The sequence below is a fragment of the Anser brachyrhynchus genome (assembly GCF_964034855.1).
Source record: "Anser brachyrhynchus genome assembly, chromosome: 14".
NCBI classification, from domain to species: Eukaryota; Metazoa; Chordata; class Aves; order Anseriformes; family Anatidae; genus Anser; species Anser brachyrhynchus.
In genome coordinates this window covers 16,111,151-16,133,383 of record NC_137709.1, presented here as the reverse complement: position 1 = coordinate 16,133,383, position 22,233 = coordinate 16,111,151, and the positions used below count along the sequence as shown (strand labels likewise).

Genomic DNA, 22,233 nt, shown 5'->3' with positions numbered 1-22,233 from the left:
ACTTTCAGGACCTGCGGCTTGTGTTTTGTTTGCTGGTTGCTGAAGCAAGTGTCAAGTTGCTGAACAAGTGCTGAAACAGTATAGTTGCATTGGGTGCATGGGAAGAATTTCAGTTAAGGTAGTGTTGGGAGGAAAGCCAAGTTCAGTTCTTTGGTGTACCTGGTCCTTTTACGTATTATGGATTTGCTTTCATTTTCAATAAATAATGCTGCTGCACCTCTGCATCTTTACGTTTTCTGCGGAAGGCCTAATTTCGGCTTCCTCCTTTTGTTGAAATTCAACATCCTAGTCATGGCAAAACACGTGATTTTCAGGCAGTGGCTTGTTGGCTTGGCTTCCATCTCTGACTGACCGTAGGTCACACAGTGGACGAACAGCACATCCCTAAATACAAGGCAGGATATTTATATTACTGCTGAACCTCTTCCAGATTGTGCACAGGTGAGAGACCCTATGGTTTTAGGCAGGAACCTGAAGTGCTCAGGACTTCAATTATGGTCACTTAGCAGACAACTGCAGTGTTTAGCACATTTCCAAATTCCCTCCCCTGCAGCTTTTTGTTGCCATCTCTGTGCAAATATAGGGCAGCAGAACTGTTGGATTGGAATGTGCTCATCTGCCTGGGGCACTTCAGTGCAAATTCTGGCAGTGTATCCCAACCCCGCTCTAATTAGCTTTGCACATGAGAAGAGGTTGCAGTGCTGGCTGTTTGGGGAGCGGTAACCTCCTGTAGAGGAGACAAGGAGACAGAACCGCTGGTTATGTCTTAAATTGCCACAGTTAGGTTTCATCAGAGCGTGTTGGAAAAGTGTTCTTCTGACATTTTGTAGAAGGTTGCTGAAAAGTTGATGATTTTGGAGAAGGAGAGCAATATTTAGGCAAATAATCTTCCACAATGGAATAATATGAATGACAGGCTTGGATGAACACAAGGAATGTCTAAAACAGAAATTCTCATAGCAGCTGTTTTTTTTTTTTTTTTTTAACCTCACCATTCCTTTTATTACATTCAAGTTAATATTGCTATCCCAGCAGTTTTTAGGAAAGCCTCTGACAGCTTTTAACACAACAACCATTTTCAGGGCTCTGGCTGTGGAGAGTGACCTTTTTATAATTGACACAGCTCAGGATGAAGCCATTCTTTTCAAAACATGGGTCTCCCAAAGAAACCTTTAACCCCTAGACTGAAAACGGCCACTTAAATGCAAGCTGTGCCTACTCAGCAAGTAAGGCATTTTAAAGTAGAGCAATTTAGAAGAAAAAAAAAGACATATTTCAATTTGATCTGCTTGTTCCTTATTAAAAGACTGAATTCTGGTAAGAAATAATAAAAATGCGATACAAGGAAAATGTAAAATATTTTATTACTATGTTTTCCTATCTGCATAAAAACAAAATTCACTGTTAACACAATTGCAGGTTTTTGTAATTCCGTGCTGCATCCTGCTGATACTGGGGATGTCTGAAAGGAACAGGCAAGTTGCAATGGGCAGAAAAATCCTCAGTTCTGCTGTAAAACTGCAAGTGAAATCCACCATGCTCTAAATGAGGCAAAAGTTACTTTTTTTTGCCTTTAGCCTCTCAAAGTTGTGCTGAACTAGAGATTTATATTAATTGACAAAAGTAAATAAAATTTCATTTCTTAATAAAAGTGGCAAGGTAGGATTCCTTCATAGTGCATTATAAAAACAAAAGTTGGCACTGCCATGGAATTGCTACAGGGATGAGATAAATAATGATGTTAAAAAAAATAATAATATCCAAGATTGAAGCCCATTTGTCTGATACAGTTACATAAGGATAGTATTAGAATTTTGGTGTAATAAATCTAGATGAGGAAAAAGAATAAGAGCATGTTTGGGAATAATTGTTTGTTCACAAACAGGTGAACTAGATGACCTTAACTAGATGACCTTATGGAGTTTTTAGATGCCTAATTTATGTTAGTGTATGCCAAGACTGTATTCTAAATTTAAAGTTATGTAGTAGGCTAGACACATATTTCCATAAAATATGTGACTAGCTATGTGCAGTTTCCTTTCTAATTGACAGAATATACTATAAAAGTCAACTTTAATCATTTCAGAGGACACCTAAGATAAAGTGCTATTCATGTGAAAATATCCAAAGTAGCTCCAGCTGTAAACCTGAGTAAAGAATACTTCAGTGTAGAGATTTTTCTTTTTTATTTGACATATTTTCCTTGGTGTTTTCACAAATTCAGCAGACTTTCTGCTACTTTAAAAAAAAAAAAAAAAGAAATTGATTTACTGTTTTTAAACTTAATGATTCATTAAATGAAGGTTCCACAAAGCTGAGAAGCACAGTAAATATTGTGGTCTTTGATCCTAGAAACTAGCATTTCAAAAGACACCAAAGACAATTATGGGCAAGGATTGTGGATCTGAAAGATCATTCTGGTTACTATAAATACACTGACTAATTGGAAAAGATAGATTTGAATGTGTGTTCTGATACTCACATAATCCAGTGCATGTGTCTCTTTGGACCAGCCAGCTTGATCCAGGTTCGTGCTCAGCTTATGAGATCTTTACTAAGTCTATCACAGCATGTGGATTTCAAAAATACAATTACAGTTAATGAAAAATACTAGTTTCCAGTTATCTAATTCAGCATATGTAATGGCAATAATAAAATGAAGAAATTTAAATTTGCAGTTAAATTTTACACTATTTGCTGGGGATGGTGTAAAATTACTTGTTTGAGATGAATGCCTAAAATCCATTTGATTTAGGGAGGGGAAGTACGGAATTCTACTAATGTGGCAGAAATTTGCTTTGAATAGATATGGAAAGCTGAATTCTGCAGTCATTGTGAAGCTGTAAAGATTGTCTTCAGCTCTGTCCAAATTATGTTGAGAAAGGGTTGCCTTTCCCTCTTCCTGTCGCTGCAGTTCCTAGTCACACTTCGGTTTGCACACAGCAATGTTTTTCTAATGGTTCAGATACTTTATTAGCAAAGCAGCAGACAGGCAGCATTGAAGGAATAAGAAATACATTAAATGGGAATAGTTGCCACTTACATATTGATGAGCTGGGGTTCAGGTGCAGATAGATTAGGCCCTGACTTGAGTGCCAGGAAACTTATGCTGAAACCTGGAAACCATGTCATTCTCATCAGGTGGTGTAAGGACTCAGGACCAAATGGAGGGACTTCAGTGGTGTGTTGATAAAAAAGATTAAAAAAAAAAAAAAAAAGTCCTCAAACCTCATTAATAATGTAGGCAACACGACTCCTGGTTTCTACTATTTCCTTTCAGACGCCTTGAAACAGATGATCAAAATGTAATAACAATCAATGTATTTTAAATGTCACCTCCGTTATGTTCATTCAATTTAATCAAGACATGCCATCATTTTCCAGGTGGATTAATCTTATTAAGTAGTTATGTGGCTAATGTAATGTAGCTCTTAATTAACATGTTAGCAAGCAGAATAGAAATATGGACCCTATGAAGGGTGGCAGCTGTGGTCTTCTGACAATACACCAGGGTCCTCCAGGGCTGTCTTAGCAGGAGCCAAGTATTTGACTAAGTTCATTAGAACAGAGAAGGAGGTATTTTAACTTACTGTGATGGTGTTGATAGCGATAGTATGAATTGCTGTGTTCAAAGCTACTTAGTGAACTGCATATACCATCAGAGGTGATTGTTATGGTGATGCAGAAATCCATGCTGGTACGTATTTGTTCTTTGTTAAATGCTGTGAACTAACAGATCTCAATTTCGTTTCAATTCTAATTCACTTTTGGTTCTGAAAACAGCGAATCGTATGAAGCAATACCCACAGGAATGTGAAAATGTGCCTGCATTTTTAGGTGTGTCCAGGTCATAAAGAAACATGTATTTTAATTTCACTTGCAGGATCAGACTGTTTGACTGCAGCTGAGCCAGAGCAGTGGTCTTAAGCTGATGGTCCCTTTGCAGAATTTCTTTCTTTTCACCACAATAGAAATATGGAATATTGGCCGACAAACCTGAGACATGGATTTTGTTTCAGAAGCTGTTTTGCTGGACCTCTGAAAGCTCATACAAATTCAGAAGCTTCCTTTCTCCTCACTTCACTAAATAGAGCTCATTATTACCTCAGCATCTTCAGCATAACTGAAGTTCAAGATGTGGCATAGCAGCTTCTCCAGACCCTCATTTCCTGGCTTTTTACTTTATTATAGCTCTGGGAATTTGTTTTGCATCAGCAGTCAATCTACTTTACACATTTCAAAAAAGTACCTGTGTTTCACTTTGGTACTAGGGCACTTAGGTATTAGTAGTAGATATTTTGAAGTCCATAGAGGGATTGATAAGTGAGATAATAGTGCATAACACTGAATTTTACACTGGAAAAATGCATACAGAAAACACATTTTCTGCTTTTTTAAAAATTATTTATTTTAAATTATTTTCCTTTCTGAAACAACAAAAAATGCCTGATTATATGAATCAATAGCAAATTTACCCGAATAAAAAAAAAATCAGTCATTGAAAACAATAGTAATTATTGTGCTTTGGTTGTTGGTGTGGTTTTTTTTTGTTTATTTTGGTTTGTTTCAAAAAGTCAGTGGATTGTATTTTTTTATATTGAATGGCTTTCTTTACACAGCTATATCATAAATATCTTTGGAATTCTGAGTCAATTGTAAAAATTCATAACTATATAACAACAGACCATTATGTTAGATCAAAAGATAAGGAAAGCCACGTCTGCAGCAGAGATTTATAAGAAATTGAGAGGTACAGGAAAAGAAGTGAAGGAGAATGCTCTTTAACCAATAATTGTGATATTTATTCCTTGTATTTAATTTGTGGTTGTCCAGCTGATCTTGGTAGTTCATTATGGATCCATTGGGATGGCTATTCAGGTAGATATTTTTCCAGCATGGTATCAAGCCACTTTACAGTCAGCACTGCTAGGCACATAGTCAAAGTGCTGAAGTTTCAGTGGTTTTTTTTTTTCAGTTTTGCTGCTTCAGTGGGATGTCTGTAGTGTAACACTGGTGGTAGCCAGACTTAATTTTTATTTTTTAATTTTGACTATGGTATGGGAGAGGAGTCTCTAATACCAAGTGTATCTGGTTTCAGTGTAGATACAGTTCTGCCTGCATAGCTGACACTGCTTGCTGTTATTTGAATGAAAGGCTGAGTGGGCATGTTGTACCAGCTGCCACCTTGAAGCTGACCTCCAGCTCCAAGATGAGGCCAGCTGACAAGTGGGGGAGTTTGCCTTGCTGTTGTCATGTATTGCCTGCTTGATAGCTTCAAAGGCAAATGTACTCGAGTGCTAAAACAGTCTTTTCAAATGTATATGCCAAAATAGTAATTCAACTGGGTAAATAACACAGCAGTTTAAATGAGTAAGTGTTATTTAGTTGATAAATATATGTTTGACTGAGAGATTGAAATGGCTCCCCTGGGTAAAAAGAAGAAGTATGCTTTTAAAACTCTCTTTTGCAGATGTTTATAGAGAGGAAATCATAGGGGGGAATCAAGTATCCATAGGGTTATGAGATAAACAAACAAAACTCAGAGACAGCCACCTACAGCAGAAGTAATGGTTTTGTGTTTTATTTGCTCACAGTAGTATGAGTTCTTTGGATTAGTCTTTCTTCCCAGATTTGTCAGTTTGTCACATCTGTAACTTCACTTAACTGCAGTTTATGTTCTTTGAATGTGATCTGCAGTGGTCCATCAAAATGGAAAAGGTTCCAAAAATAGCTGGAGGGAGTGAATCAAGTGGAAAGATGCATTCTCTGCATTAAGAGGTGAAGACAGAAGGAAGCTATAAAAGAAGTTTACTTTAGGAGTCTCTAGAGACAAAGTTTATAAGTGAAGCTGTTAGTGGAAAAAAAAAAAACTATTGGAAATATAAAGCTAGGTGTTCTGCTTTTTAAGTTAAAGTAAACTTAAGCCTATTGTCTGAGAATTGATTCAGTTTTCATACGTACTTTGCATTTCATTTCTGTGTTTCTTAACTTGTGGAGGAAGGAACATTGAAGAGGTCAGTGTCGAGACCTTTCCTGTAGTATTTTTTTATGTGACTGCTGTGCATTACTCTTCAAGGTGAGAGTTTTTAATAAATCATTATTAATATTTCTGTTTTACAAATAGTCACCTGAGAACATCGAGATCATGAGCAGCTCAGGTGCATTGGCTGTGACAAAGCAAGGAGCAGTACCAAGATGCTCTTCCACGTTATGTGTTTCATCATAATGGGAGAGTAATTCAGCATGAAGTTATGAGAATATAATTCAATAATGCCTAGTCTTTAGAGCTCTGCTTGCTTCCTGGACTTAAAACTTTACAAGAAGTTAGTTGAAAATATAAAAATCCTATTTTAGGAGGACCTAAAGCATTTCTAAGTCATGTTACTTCAGCATTATAACCTAGAGCCATAGAAACAAGATGTGTTACATTCTTGAAACTAAAAATAAGGGACCCTTTCACATGCCAAGACAAGGCAGCAGCCAAGTTTCTCATACACATGGCATGGGTGCAGAGCAGAGATATGCCATACTAGAAAAAATAAAGACTTAAAGATAAGGGGTCATTTATGTTAAGTATGTCTTGATCACACATCTATCACTTGATGCTCATCTAACTCACTCTTAAAATCCTCTACTGCATTGAACTTCTCAAGCTGTCACAATTCTTTTCCTAAGCAGAGTAGTCTGAGCCATATTCTAGAAGGAGTGGTTTGGAGAACTGGAAAATGGGTCATTTATGTACTAGAGCAAGAAAAGTACGTCTATGGGGAAATGCTTCCTAAAATAATTCCAAATTGAACAGGGTTATTTCAGTGTTAGTAACCTGAATCATGTTTTTAGGTTGATTAAATAAATTCATGTGCCTTATCTGCTGTTCTAACAAAATTTTAAGGTAGTAACTTCATAATTTCAATGAGAAAATACAAAAATGGTTCCCCTAATGGTTTTAGGGGAAAGTTTGATATTTGGTAGGTTGTTTACCTGTGGGTTGCGCACTGTAGTAGTAGGACTGTAATGCTGGTTCTCTTGATGGTTGGAATATTCTGTTTTTAGCTTAGTTGATGTATTTGAAGGTTACATATTCCTACAGACACCTTTCTCAGCTGTACAAAACAATTTTGGAAAAACAAAGGAGGCTAAGGCTATGTTCGTCCAGAAGTACTAAAACTTGAGCCTCCGTTGAAGATCTGTCTTTTACTAGGGGTAGGAATTCAATTTATTTGCCAAGTAACTCTAGGGAATATATATTCAGTTGACTTCAAAGCAATATTGTTAGCAAAAGTTAATGGTGGTGTTTTGGGGCTGTTTTAACAGCCAGTGAAGCCATAAACTCTGGCAGAGACTATGGTGGTATTACTGGTGCATGCTTGGAGACCTTTTTGCACTTGGATAAAAGTGAGGTCGAATGGCTGAAGCAATATGCAGTATTAATCTCTATCTGATGTAGAATAGAAGAAAAAAAAAAAGGCTTGAGTCAAAAATCTGTAAATCAGATGTATGCACAAGGTCATTCAACACCATGTCAATTTTGAGGTGGTGTAACGAGCATTCATTTTACTAAAATTTGGTCTTAGAAGGGTGGCTACTAATGTGGGACACGGCTACAGATTCACATCCGTTTTATGTGAGGCTTTCAGAAGTAGATTACATCTGCTGTATTCTACTTCTCAGAGGTTTGCACCAGCTTTGGTGGACTGAGGCAGCTTTGTTGTAGTCATGAAATTGAGCAAATTGAAAAATAGATAATTCAGATAATTGGTTGGTGAGTGGACAGAGAATACTGGAAGAGGCACTAGTGTACTAATCTTCTCACCTTTTTTCCTTATACTGTTTTTATCATAATAATAATGCCTACTGTAATACTTCCTGGAAATAGCTTTTTCTTTGAATGTTTCACTTTCACTGTGAATTTATTGCTCCTGAAGAACGGAATTCTTTAGAATGAGTCAAGGAGTCTGTTCACAGATTACATACAGCTGATGTTCATTTAAGTATGTACAGTCTGCTTCCAAAGAAATAATTTACAGAACACATTTCAAGAGCATGAGGAAAAAAAAATTATTGCTATGACTTGGAAATGTGATGTGTAGTAATGTGATGTACTGAAAGGAGAAGGAGCTTCAACTTTTAGTTTGACTTCCAGTTCTGTAAGTGATCCCAGTGCAGCCTTCAACAGGTGCTTTCGTGTGTTCTGCATCTGCTTTCCTACCCACAGAGGTATGGAGTTAATTTAAATTCTAGTGTGATGGTGCCTGACTTCACAGAGGTAGGGACTTTGAAATATCCTCCGCTGCGGTAATCAATTAGAAATAAAATCATGTAGTTTTCATGAAACATTACGTGTTTGGCTCTGGTTGATGTGTCTGCAGTTCTTGAGCAGATCTAAGAGCATGATGCTTGACATTCTCAACCATTTCTCCTTTCTTTGCAGCTTCTTCATTTTTGTCAGTGCCATAATGTTGTAGAGCCATTAGCATGGAAAATGAAAAAAAAAAAGAAAAAAAGAAAAAAAAACAACTTACCAAAACCTGTACAGCAGTTGGTATTCAGAGCATTCTTTTACCATTTCAAGACACTGCCAACGTAATATCTGTTTCATTATGTACAAGTGTAAGTGCTGCTAACGCAGATAATTTGGAATCTAAAATTGAAACCATGCTATTGCAGCTCTCTCAATTAAAGATAGTCAAGACAGAAAAGTTATTGTGTGTTTACCTGCTGGAATTATATGTCATTCTGAGCCATCCTGTTACATTCATACAGTGCTGGAAAACATTTCAGCAGTAACTCACCACTGATTGAAAATAGCATTACACCATAACAAAAATACAAAGGAAACAGTTGAGCTTTTAACAAATACTGTCAAGTTGTATTATAGGTATCAGTACCATCCAGTGTGTGTTAACATACACACCGTGAGATTGTCATGATAGCTTCAGACTTCTGTGATGGTAACAGAAATTTCAATGTTTTTCTGAACATAATGAAAAGACATAATCAAACTTTACTGTATACTGTAGCTTGAAAATACTCCATATGTAAATTATGTGTAGCCTCAGAACCATCATGTTCAGCTGCCAAACAGAAGAGATTTGCACCGTGTTTTAAAGGCTATTTCATGGGCTGGAAGCCAGAGTGCTCAGCCAGAAGGATTAGAAGATTGCAGGTGCTCCACACAAAAAGGGTCAAAGCTACCTTTCTTAATACATATGGGACAAATTCTTACATACTGTTCGAAACAGCAAACAGATTGCATCAGAATAAGAAAGTCACAGTTTTATATAAACGGCATCACTGCTACGGATATTCATCTTGAATGGCGCTGCTAAAAATGCCTGTATTAAGAGCAGTTATCTCACTTGTTTGTTTTTCATTTTATAGGACCATGGGTAACTAGGAATAGCAGCATAGACAGTGGAGAAACAGAAGTTGGCCGCAAGGTCACCCAGGAAGTGCCCCCTGGAGTCTTTTGGCGGTCTCAGATCCATATCAGCCAGCCACAGTTCCTGAAGTTCAACATATCCTTAGGGAAGGATGCTCTTTTTGGTGTTTATATAAGAAGAGGACTCCCACCATCTCATGCCCAGGTACTTTATCAATGTATTTCTTAGCTTTAAATGTGAAAATGCAAAAGTTTGGAGAATCTATATTAGATTTATGTTTGAGCTTATGGAGCTTAAGTTTAGGGATTCTGTGCAGTACGCTGGGAATTACTTAATTTGTGATATTTGCCCTGGTATTAAGATTTCTAGGTTATTACATACCCTAACAGAACATTGATGAAAGAAACTACCAAGGATGATGTTCTTGCTGGTTAGGCTGTTAAAGTAACTTTGTTTGGCACTCGAGGTTTTAAATCTCTGAGGAAATCGTGGCATCAGTTGCAATAAACTTATCCAGTTATGCACCGGTCAAAAATGATGAATGGAGATGGTCAAATTCACAGCATCAAAGCATGGTATACAGCTGGAATGAAAGAACAGCTAGATATGATAACACATGATTTTCTGGGTTTACTTCATAGAACTTTCAAACTCCACATCCTGGTAAAATGGCATTTGGTGGGCATGCAAAAAACTTTGGCATCACTACTACCCAGCCATATTAGAGGACAAAATGCAGTGGTCATGTCTGGAAGGCTTTTATTTTACTACTCTTCCCTCAAAGGTGGTATTAAGGTATATTGTGTCATTTAGACACTGAGCAAGTCTTTCAGTTGGGAACCACAGTTCTTTATTTCTAACCAGCTACAGAATTGAAAGCTCAACAACAGCACTTTTTTTTTTTTTCAGTAACCCTGTAGTACCGAGCTAAGGGCTGTACGTAAAGGTGGTTTTAAAGTTAGTGGGGCCAAATTTATGTATTGTTTTCTTATAGGTTGCTCAGTGGTGTTTGGATTTCTTTGTTGTAAGAATATGTAGACATTTTATTTTACAGAGAGAAAAAATGTATTGGAAGTTATTAATGTGAATGGAAAGAATCTCGTTTACTTAGATTAGAACTGTAATGAGAAATAATATTTTGCAGTTACACATACTAAAAGGAAAGAGCCTCCATCCTTTAGAGAGCAAGGGAAGGAGAAATAGGAACCAGCTTTTGGAAAGGAACCCTTCTTTCACACATATCCTTGCTGCTGAAAATCAGTTCTTCATTCAAAAATTGCCACCTTAACTTAAATGCTTTATCTAGGATATGAATTCCAAAGATCAAATGTAGAACTCCAGGCTCCCTTTTGGGAGAGCCCTATTTAACATTGATAGATGCCTTTCCCTGATTTGCAAAGAACTGATGCTATGTTTTCATTTGGAAAGCAGACTGCAATTACATAAATGGTTAAGCTAAAAGCAGAGAGGCTTCAACACAATTGTGTTGCCATACAGAGAAAGTATGTTCATAGTGCCTGCAAGAGATACCAGCCCTGAGAGAACTGTGTCCATGTGCAGGCACAAACTTGTGGTACAAAGAGTGAAGCAATGAACTTTCTGTGGAAAGTACACGTACGTAACTGAGTTTTGGATCTGTTTCCCAATGTGAAGTAAATTTGTGGAAGTAGCCTGCATTGGATCATGTTCTTTGGTTGTTATTCTTGCCTATAGGCTGAATTGAAATCCAAAATCTTTAGGCTGATTTGGGTAAAATGAGAGAAGAGATTTACAAGGGTTTGTGACCTCTACTTTTAAGAATTTGTGAACAGGTAACTTTATGATCAGCCAAAATCCATTGACTTCTTGTTCACTGTTGTGAAGTGTTCTTTGAGTTACTGAATATCTCTATATATCTGATACCCAGATATATCTGACTGGTAAGAAATAAAGACCAGCAGACCACAAATCAAGGACGAATGGCAAGAGTATATTTTTCTGTATAGCTGGGGCTAGCATACAACATCCTGAAGTTCCGTACAATAATTAGGTAGATTGGGAAAATTGCAATGGATAGTTGAATAATTTTCAGTCATTTTCAGATATCCATGCATTGTAGAAGATATCCACAGAGAATATGTTCCAAGGCTGGGGCCTTTCTTAAGAGTGTTTTGATTTTGGCACTTGCATTTCAATAACTTGTCTTGGGGGTGAGATTCAGTCTATGGATCTTTGACTGTACCGGTGAGGTTAACAGCATAATTCATTGAGCATTAATTCATTTAGTTCAGAATTTCTGCACTCTCTTTCCATATCATTCCACCATGGAAGAAAAAAAAAAAAAAAAAAGGAATTTAGTTGAGGAAAACAAACAGAAGTATAAATTATGAAGTAAAAATGGCTCAACCAAAACTCCAAAATGATTGTCAAGATTTTCTGTAATTACAAGTTAATTATAATTGTCTGACTTTCATATGATGGAAGTGTGCCTGTATCTCCTATAAGAAATCCACTTGGAAGTAACTGGTAGTACAAGATATTTTTTTGAAATTGAAAATGAACTTTAATTTCTATTGCACTGTGATCAGCTGTAACGGTTCTAGGTTTCATTATGATGTTCTCATCTGAGAGGCTATGATCAAGCGGAGTTCTTCTTTCCTTCACTAGACATTGCGTGCATTGGATATAGATTTAATAACCTTTCTGTTAAATTAAATAATTAGAAATATCAACTCTGTTTCCTACTGTGCTGGATTCCTCCTCGGAGAACCTCTTTTCCAGTCTTTATTTAGTGGAAGCAATTCTATCCCTCATTCGTAGCTGGAGTTAATGAAATCCGTCAGTATAATCTGCAGAATTACTTCCCCGTATTTGTGCAGGGTCTTGACACTTTTCAATGGGGTAATGCAGCATAAGATTGCTGTATCAAAATCCGACCAAACTGCTACCAAGAGAAATAATTTTAGGAAAAAGCAATGCAAGCTGTTACACACTGGAGTTGGGGAAAAGAAGGCTGGTTCTGACAGAAAGAAGCAGAGTGGGTTTGTGTGAATGAAAATAGTCTGAAGTTGACACCAGACAATATTCTAAACCTGAAGTTTGAAATCCTTGTTTCTGCAAGTTAGGGACATGAGCTGTATAGCAGTGAACAACTTCACTTGACAGTTCATCACTGATCAGAGCTGATATGTCAAGCCAAGCAAAATCCTTTGTGGGAACAAGTCAATAACCAGCAAATTAGGTACATGATTAACCTGAGACAACAAGATGCGGTTCCTGTCTGTGGGCCCTGCTGAGATTTAACCTTCTCTGTATTATTGCTTAGCAAATATTCCAAATGCCTGGTTTAGTCAGTCAAACTGATGTAGCTGTAAACTTCTCTAGAAGCGGAGTAGTGTGTCATGTGCATAGGGAATGGAGCTCTAGAGGAGAGGTAAAAATGCACTTTTGAGTGGCAGGCAAACTAGAAACAGAAGTCCATTGCTTTCAAGTAAAATTCCTCCAATGTATGCAGTATGAAGTGACTGCAGAGATTACAGCAATTACGATGTTACTACACATTGTTCGAATATTCCAAATGATGCCTGAAATAAAGTAACCATATAGAAGCATCCCTATAATGCTTGGAGAAGGCAATGCATGGAGTTGTTTTGCCTTAATTTCCAGCAGAGTCTTTTATATTTATAAACTTTTCATATCAAAATGGAAACCATTTCTATGTAGAACTGTCTTTGCTTGAAACAGTTTGAATATCTGGGGAACTTCAGTGTTTCCTGGCTTTTTGGCCGCTGCTGAAGAACATTCCCCAGTGCTCTGGTCACCTCAAAGCTATGTGACGGTGGCGGTGCTGTTATAGTGCACTCTGTGCTTCATTGTGCTGCTTCTGCTGTGTCACGTTCAAAACGCGCGTTTAAATGTTGAAACAAATTGCTTGGCTGTTGCAGTGGGTGTCAGATGTTTCAGGGGTGTATTTTAATGAATAATTACCAGCTGGATTTTAGGAAGAACTGATTTTAAAGCACTTTGAAAACAAGTTTTCCTGACATATGTTTTATTGCTGCCTTCTTAGCTCTTAGAAGGCTTTGGCATAAACGTGAGTGCTAGCCACAATGCCAAACTGGCTTTTTTTTTTCCTCCATTTGAAGATACATCCATTATTAAGACAAGAGCTCTGAGAAATCTTTCTTTTCAGTTTCTAATTTCAAAGACTGTTAGAGATTTTGTGGCGGCATGCAAGTAGTTTCAAATGTAAGAAAAAAATAAAGGTCACGTAGATTGTGTTCCCACTCTTGACTCCTGCAATCTCTGTTTGCTTCACTGTGCTTTCACAGCTAATTCACTTCCTGTAGGCAGCTGTTCTCAGTAGATCTGTGCTATATGGATGTCGTTTTGCAGTGTAGTCACTGGCATATATATGTAAAGTTTCCAAACTGTTTTTCTGACTCCCTATGGTTACTGGAAAAAGAAAATCCTTATTAGATCGTGAATAAAATGCATCAGAGGAAGATAGGAAGCACTGAAGGGAGAAATTATAAAAACAAATTGGCCAGAGAGAATTTAGCATGAAATTTAAGTTTGTAAATAAAAGTATGTTTTGGTATGCTGTGTAGTAAAATAAATAAATAAAGTAATGGAAAATGTGAATTTGGAATTTGTTTGGAGAAGTAGACTGGCAGGTCAGCTCTTTCTATGGAACTTTAATCATGTAAGTACTGCCCCCTGCAAAACTGAACTCTGAAAATGCAGCCATTTGTGATTTTTAGTGCGTTTTGTTCATGGGAAGATTTTGTCATTTTTGAGTGACTTCCTGTATGAATCCACAAAATATAAAGGATAGTAAAATAAATAAATAAAAATGTCAACGAATCTTCCAAATTACTTCAGAGACGTAGTTTGATTGCTGACTAGATTCATTCCCTGGTACATGTGATCTAGTTTGCTCTTCCTTAGCAGTTGTTTTGTTAGATTAAGAAGCCACTATGTAGTTTTTTTAAAGATCATGAAAGTACTTACATTCGTTTCCTAGATGGGTCTTCTTGTCTGTACGTATTTGTGAATGAGTAGCTTTAAAAAAAGAATGATCTTTTTGGCACAGTGTTATACAACGGTAGTTAATCATGCAAGTGGGGTAAATCAGAAAACCAACAGGGCAGCAAGGAGCAAAATGATGATCCAGCCAACTGCGTGAAGAAATCTTATCCAGTTATGAATTCGCAGTACCTCCTCAGTAACCCATTGGTCAGGGATTTCAGATTTTTGGGTACATATACCCAGTATTTGCTGACACATTAAGGTTTGTACACCCAGGGAACCACTGCATTATCTTCATTCTTTTTTTCCTCAGCACTGAGGAATCCAAAGAGGGATAAGCATTTATTGTTATATTCTATATCAGCTTGCACTGGTAATTCACAAGTTGTAAGCTTATTGATGTTTAGTCATTACGCTTTTGCCTGAACGTGAAATAGTTCTTCACGGTTTAATTAAGGAGGGGTAATACCAGCCTCTACAGAGTGTAGTTAAAACTGTAGCCTTATGGGGAGCCATGCCAAGGGATCTGTTTTCCCCGGGTCACACCTGTCATTGTGAAAAGAGATTCTGCAGCTAAAACTACTTCAGGCAGTTTCAGCCCGAGTACTTACTATTCCCCTTCGATCTTGCCAACTGCTGAGCCTTCTCTACTCTATAAGGTAGAATCAGCATCAAACAGAGGGGAGGCAGAGGAACCTGCTAGCACAAGCAGAGATGAACAGCATGGTGCCAGTGAGAAATGTCAGCTTTTATTGCTGCTTCCTCAGCTGACCCTTTGTGAACGATTGTTCTGAAGAGCAAGATTTCTTTTTCCCAAGATGTTGCCCAAGTAATAACGTTTCCCAAGGAGGTGATGAGTCTGTCCTTAACCTCTGACTGTTAGACAGGAGGTTTTAGTAATATTTCCAAATGTCATTGATTTAAGAGAGAGATACACGTGTGTTTGGCACCTCTGATGCTCTGAGAGTTACTGACAAGCCAGAATTCTCTAAATATCTGGTGTGCATTGGCTTAAATGCACTAATTACCTAAATTACCGTCTTTTGTGGAAATCCTGTGTGCAGAAAGGGCTTCTCTTACCTTTCCCCATGATTAAAGGAATAATGCACTTACTATGGCAATAGCCTTCAACATTAGTAGTTACGGGCTGAAATTCCTACTCTGTCTTGGATTTCCTTTACGGCTGCTTATTCGTGTCATAGCATCACGTATTTAAAAAGAAGCCTCCATCCTTTTCCCTGTGATGTACAGCCAAGTGTGTCATGGACTCTATGGCTCATATTATAACTGCTACAAAATTTCAAACAGAAAGGTCAGCCTTAGTAACCCAATTTGAAAAAGCTGTGTAGTAAGTCACTAACACATTAAATCAGTCCATCTGTCTGTCTCTGCTAGCAAAAGGGAAAATCTTCATTATTTTATTGCGTATCGTGTATTATTTGCTAGGACTCGCTGCTAAGGAGTGGGATTCAGTTTACAAGACAGCCCTTTCAGATGTTTGGTCTCTGTAGGATGCAAGATGATGGTTTGGTTTTTACACTGAAATCGAGTGAAGGTATAGGATTTCTTAGAGCTGTCATGAGTGTGGGGCTAGCAAATATGTGCTAGTGATAATGGGAATGCAATGAAACCGCTGACCAGCAAGCACGTACTGTTACAGTATTCAATTGAACACATACATCTTTCTTTAGGCATCTGTCTGCTCCTTGATGGATAAATATGTCTAAAGTAAGATGTATTTTCACAGGGGACTTGTTATACAGCTATTAAAAAATTAGTTATATTGTTTTTGTTGTTTCTTAAGGACTTCCCTTAGATAGGGGCTATGAGAGCTGTAAGTTGAGCATAACATCAGCTTGAGAGTTCCAGAATCACAGACATTAAAGGCAGAAGGGAAAAAAGCCTGCTAGGACATCTAGTCCAGCTGCTTTGCTATGCAGAGTTATTCCCTATTGTAGATTAACCAATATTTCTTCCAGCCTTGTTTAATTGTGTGATTCAGTGGCATCTCCACTGGGAGGCTATTACTGAGCTTAATAGATGGGAAGCTTATCTGACATTCATCTTAAATTTCTTTCTTTCTTTTTTTAGTTTCATGCCATTAATGGTGCCATCCCTCTTACACTCTAAATAATCACTTGCTCTGTTTGATCTCTTTTCCAAAGATTAATGTAATGTTCTACCTTACTTGGAAAGCATCCAAACAGAAATTCTTCATTTTCCTTAATAGAAGTTCAATTCCTTCAGCCACCTGATTTGTGTTATTCCTTTCCATGCTCCCTCTGGTTTTTGTATCCTACTTACCTCCTGACCGTTCTACATACCAACTCAGGTAAGCAAGCTGCTCTGTGATGTACCATTTCTACAGTGCCTTTTTATTGAGTACGAAGTTACTTTACATTAGATGAACGTGTTCCTTGTTTGTGCTGTTCCTGTTTGTTTTTGCATTCTGCGGGTGTCCAATCAATTATATGTCTGGAGGTACATCTGAGACATCTGTACCGCTTGCAGCAGTAATTTATTGTAGGTGATTGCTTAGGAGAGGATGTCTCTCTCCTAAGTTGAAGGTTTCCAGCTTTGAAAGCTGTGCAGGAAACTAAAATTTTGTGATGGGTCAAAGCATTGATTTCATCTGATCTCTCAAAACTCAGCCTGTCAAGAAATACTGCTTGTACAGTTTTGATCACCTATGCAGAGAAGAGATACATAATTCCGTGTCACTGTTTAAAAAAGGATAAGTCACAGAATATATATGTTCAATGGAAATTCAGTAAATAGTAGTTTCACTTTGTTACATCTTTCAGAAATTCCATTTTATGACTTTTTTTAATACAAAACATGATGTTAGATTTTGAGCTGAAATATCATTCTGTATTCAGGTCTCTTTAGGGTTTTGTTTGTTTTCTTTTTTGTTGTTTTTTTTCTTTTTTTTTTCTTTTTTTTTCTACTTTGCAGTATGATTTCATGGAACGCTTGGATGGGAAAGAGAAATGGAGTGTGGTGGAGTCCCCACGGGAACGTCGAAGTATTCAGACCCTCGTTCAGAATGAGGCTGTGTTTGTTCAGTACTTGGATGTGGGTTTGTGGCACCTGGCATTTTACAATGATGGCAAGGACAAAGAAGTGGTCTCTTTCAGTACAGTTATTTTGGGTAGGTATCACCACAAGCTGAATGTTTTTCCTCTTATTGATACCTTTCCATGATTGAAGTCATAATACAGTCTTTAGCATTCAGTCTTTTTGTCCGTATGTTGTTATGCAATTTTTTCTTAACACTACTCTCAAAAAGTCTGTTAAAGTGGTTTTGATTTTAATTTCCTGATTTCTCTTCTAAGATTTTAGCATTCCTGTAGTTCTTGAAGTTAGTTCTGTGAAACAAGACGGTCAGATAAGTTCAGTCTGGATTGAAGCATTCCCCAGTTAATATTCCTCTCCCTTATCTCTCTCATTTTTATACCTATTTGCTTCTCCAGAGAACCTTCTTTACACCCTGGTGGAATAGTATCCAACAGGAGAGGTGTTTAGTCTTTGTGGAAGGACAGTACAAGAAACTGACACCTGTGCATGGGGATGCTTGCAGTCACCCCAGAGATGACTTGATTCTGTTAATTAACTATAAGCAGTCTTCCAGCTTGCTACTCACCTAATGGTGGGTTGTCATCTCAACATGGTGGAACAAGAGCAGAAGAGCATCCAGCCCGTGATATGAGAAGCCTGCAGTTTTGTTAGAATAGGGATCCATTTAGTTGAAAGCCAAGCTGAGCATAAGTTCTCCAAGCTTCATCAGAAGATTTGTTGAAGTACTTGATGAGCTTTGCTGAATGTCTTGTCACAGTGGCATCAAAAACTACTAGATGGGCTACATGCTATTCCATCCTGGCTGCCTGGAGTTAAGTGGCATTGCATTTTGTAAATCTGTAATTTCCATTAGTTTAGAGAAAAATTCCAAAAATTCAAACTGAGTTTGTAAGCCTGATGAAAAATAATCGGAGGTCTTTTCCAGCCTTGCATGATTAATGTTTTAAAGCTTAATTTTTCCTTTTACATCAGTATAAAGTTTGTAGGCTTAAGTCCTAAAGGGTGTAAGAGGATAGCCAATACTGTGTCACTAAGTATGGATATAATTGTTTCCGTTAGCCTCAGTTAAGGTGAGGCACTGTTTTTGTTTCCCTAGCTCATATGTGGTTTTGAAAGAGTTACTAGGTGCTGTGCCTATTTATGTATAGATTTGTGAATTTGTCCATAGAAGGCATTTTCTGCTTCTCCAAAAACATCAACATTTGAGCTTTTATCTTGGTATTCCTCTACTGTGCTTCTTAGAAAATCTTCAGGTAGGATAAGCTGTCCTTAAAAGGGTTGCCCTGTCTACAGCTTTCAAGAGCTTCAAAGGTCTAATAGTCAGGTAGACTATATGATAGTGCAATAGTAGTAATTGGACTGAAATATAGCGAAAAATACAGTGTTTTATCCAGTTAAGAGGTTCTTCTACACACACCCAGTATCAGATATTTCCTAATCAAAGGATCTGTGAGAGCTGAAAGTTTTTTCTGATGTGGGAGAGGAGAAAGAATAACACAAATGATGTTAACTCACAGGCAATAGTTAACTTACCATGGTTTGAATACAAAGAAAATCCTTTTGTGGGCCGTGAAGCAAAATAATGAATAAATCTATAGACGCGTTTCTTCATGAGATAAATCGATATTTTTGACCATTTCACATCGCAGTTTTTCTTTTCATTATTTACGTGAATCATTTCAAGAGGCCAAGTGAATGGCATCTTTTGAAATTTTGCTTTAGGTTTTATTATTATTATTTACTTAGTGTTTGCAACTGTAAAATTAGATATAAAGTTGGGCTTGACTCCTTTTCCTCTTTTCAGTTTTATTGGACAGAAAAATACTCTGTGTGGTGCTACTAGTTCCAAATCCAAAATTTATTTTGCATGTTCTATAGATGCTATTTGCTATTATCTGGGACTGACAGAGTCATTTAGTTTAGGACCATAGGTCCCACAAAAACAGGGAGTAATAGTGAGGAATTACAACATTCCAATTATATTTTTCTTCCAATAATTCAGTGTTGAAAATATGTTCCTCTCAAATCCAACAGCATTCAAATAGAATTAATCCTAAGCATTAATTTCAAAATTGGTGTTTAATTTCCACTTTATATTATGCAAAGTAGTACACTGTGTCAGCCAAATAATAACAGAAAATAGGGAAAAAAGCAAATAGCTTGGTACAGCTGAAATTTTATCATCAGGCTGGTGTGCTTATACTTCACAGATTATGGAAGTCATCAGCACTTCAGTCAGTTACTTTAACTCCAGGGTTAAAAGTTGCTCTCTGGTTTTACAGACCTCTTCATCATCCTTTTGTACTTTCTTCTTTTTTTTTTTTTTTGTTGGGGGGAGGGAGGACGGGGGGATAAATACTGTTTGCCACAGCAAAAGAGCTACTCTGTGTCAGGTACAGCAGATGTTTCTGTCAGCTTTCTTAATGAAGCTTTCAGTGTCTGTAGAAGAAAAAGTTACACTCCTTGGGATAATCAGTTCCACGTGGAAAAGTGGTTGTGTAATATCAAAGTCAAATTGCAAGAGGAAGATTGTCGATTTCCCTGTTGAAGCATTATGTTTGATATATAATATGAGTTCAAATATAGCTATAAAGGCCATAAGAAGCAGTTTTGTCTACCTGTTTGAACAAGGGGTTTGGGTGTTATCAGTAGATTTGAGTGCTAATGGTGTTCGAAGACTTGGTGTACAACTTGTAGGCTATCGCTACATCTCTACAGTTACTCGTGCTGCTAGAGATCTCGGTAACTTTCCACTTCACCTGAACTCTGTGGTGTTAATATTATTAGCTGTTGTTCTGATCAGTATTAAAGACAAAATTAAAGAAAAACTAAGCAAATAACTTGCAGCCTAGGAGCCAACTAATGTACCTGTGATGCTTGTATTTCAGATTCAGTGCAAGACTGTCCGCGCAATTGTCATGGGAATGGTGAATGTGTATCTGGTGTCTGCCACTGTTTTCCAGGATTTCACGGAGCAGATTGTGCTAAAGGTATTGTTTTCTTTGTGTTTACAAATAACCACAGCGTGTGTTTGTGATGTATGGATCTACAGCACCTGCTAGTTAGCATGGATCCAAGCTAGGTTCAAGTAGATCAATATGCTTTTTTCTCTTAGTTAAATATGATCAGGTGGAAGTATTGCCACATTGCTGATGTGCTTGCCTAGCTACAACTTTTTTGTCAAATGTAGAAGGCAGAAGTGGCAGAAAAGATTTATTTTCTGTAAAAGTGGATGAATTATCAATGCTGTCTGATAAGCATGAATTGGTCTGTAATAAAAGACTGATTATCTCGTTAATAGAGTGTAATGTATATTCTGTCTTGGCTAAGCCACGCTTCTAGTTCATAGTAGCTTTCTTGCATATGCAGTTGCTCCTCACCAAAGGAAGTTCAGCTTTTATTTAGGCAAGTAAGTAGGACTTGATAGAGTCTTAAAATAAACCTTTTCTTGAGTTTTGATTGTAAATTTTAACTACTAAAACTGGGAGATGTGTGATTATCAAGGATTTAAGAGAACTTCAAAAGACATCTGTGGATTGGCAGTATGTGTTTACAAATTTTTTCAGAGTTTGGGATAGCTGTCATAAGAGGAAGATTCGTAAAGGAGGACCTCTTTAGTTTATACAGCTAGTAGCACATAGGTGTCTAAAATCAATGACTTGCTTGAATTCCCAGATGTTCCTGAGCACAGTTATAACATTTTACAATTTGTTTCCTTAGTTTATGTGAGGTTTAGGCCCCTTATAGTTATTACTTGTTTACAGTTGTTTTCCACAGGGATAGAGTTGTTAGTGTTCCAAGGGTATGGCATTTGAAAGCTGTTAAAATTCCTTGAAGGGCCTTAGAAAGGTGCTCATTTTTATTTAGATCATGATCCAGTCCTGAGGACAGTTCATTGTGGCCCCACCTCTTTCATTGGCGTAGCAGGGTGGGACCCACCATACCTGTGCCTGTCTATGAAGTGCTCCTTGAAAAGCTGCTAGACCCATCCTGGAGAGTCATTTCTATTTTGTGTCTCTGTATTTGGCTCCTAGAAGTGTCCCAGTAGGGGACAAAATAAATAAAAAGATCCCAAGGGCCATAGGAAGTTAATGTTATCTCAGCACTAGCCCTACTCAATTTAAAGACTGCTTCAAATAAAGAGCGCATGTTGTTTGATTACATGAGAAATTAAGATGGTTGGCAAATATATAGAGAAGACATCTGTATATCACAAAGTAAATGGTATGATAATGTGTGCTATAAATACACACTGATAGCTATATGCATTTTTGTGGTGTTAACCTGTGAAAGTATGCATGTAATGACTCTGTGCTTCACTGCCACTCTTTACACATACATGGCCATTAAATCAGCTCATTTGCATTTAGAGTTGTGGAGCAATCCTGCATTGTGTACTGAACCTCTGTGTAACACTGTATTCTGTGTTTGTGCTAGGAAGTAGTCTGTTCAGGCTACATCAGATAAATACCTTTTAATAGGGTACTTGTCAAACTCTGTCAGGCTTCTACAGCCCCTGAGAAACTTCCCTCTGCTTCCTGCCTTGTCCTTTGTATCTTGTCTCTCTACCCTCAAAAGTAGGTTTTGTGGAAGCTTCTTTCACCTGTCTTACCATTTCTTTGTCAGACATCATAGTATTTCTAAAGAACAAAGAAGCTTGAAAAACTACATAAAATGATAAAACGGGTATATTGGCAGAATACTCATGTATATTTACAAGCGCAGAGCTGCACATCTTAGACACTGTAAGACATACCCAGAA

At 37.4% G+C, this 22,233-nt stretch overlaps 1 protein-coding gene across 50 annotated transcripts in view; it reads left to right on the top strand.

Moving 5' to 3' along the window:
- The window catches only part of TENM2 (teneurin transmembrane protein 2), a 1,469,731-nt gene that overhangs the window by 1,347,122 nt on the left and 100,376 nt on the right, over positions 1 to 22,233 (top strand). For 48 of the 50 annotated variants that reach the window (XM_080555516.1, XM_080555559.1, XM_080555513.1 and 45 more), the window contains 3 exons: positions 9,382 to 9,587; positions 17,349 to 17,544; positions 20,360 to 20,461. In XM_080555516.1, the coding sequence (XP_080411642.1) occupies positions 9,382 to 9,587; positions 17,349 to 17,544; positions 20,360 to 20,461 (504 nt within the window). Of the gene's footprint in view, positions 1 to 3,519; positions 3,698 to 9,381; positions 9,588 to 10,688; positions 16,726 to 17,348; positions 17,545 to 20,359; positions 20,462 to 22,233 lie in introns of those variants that run through there. The other 2 variants (XM_080555555.1, XM_080555557.1) reach the window with 2 other exon arrangements.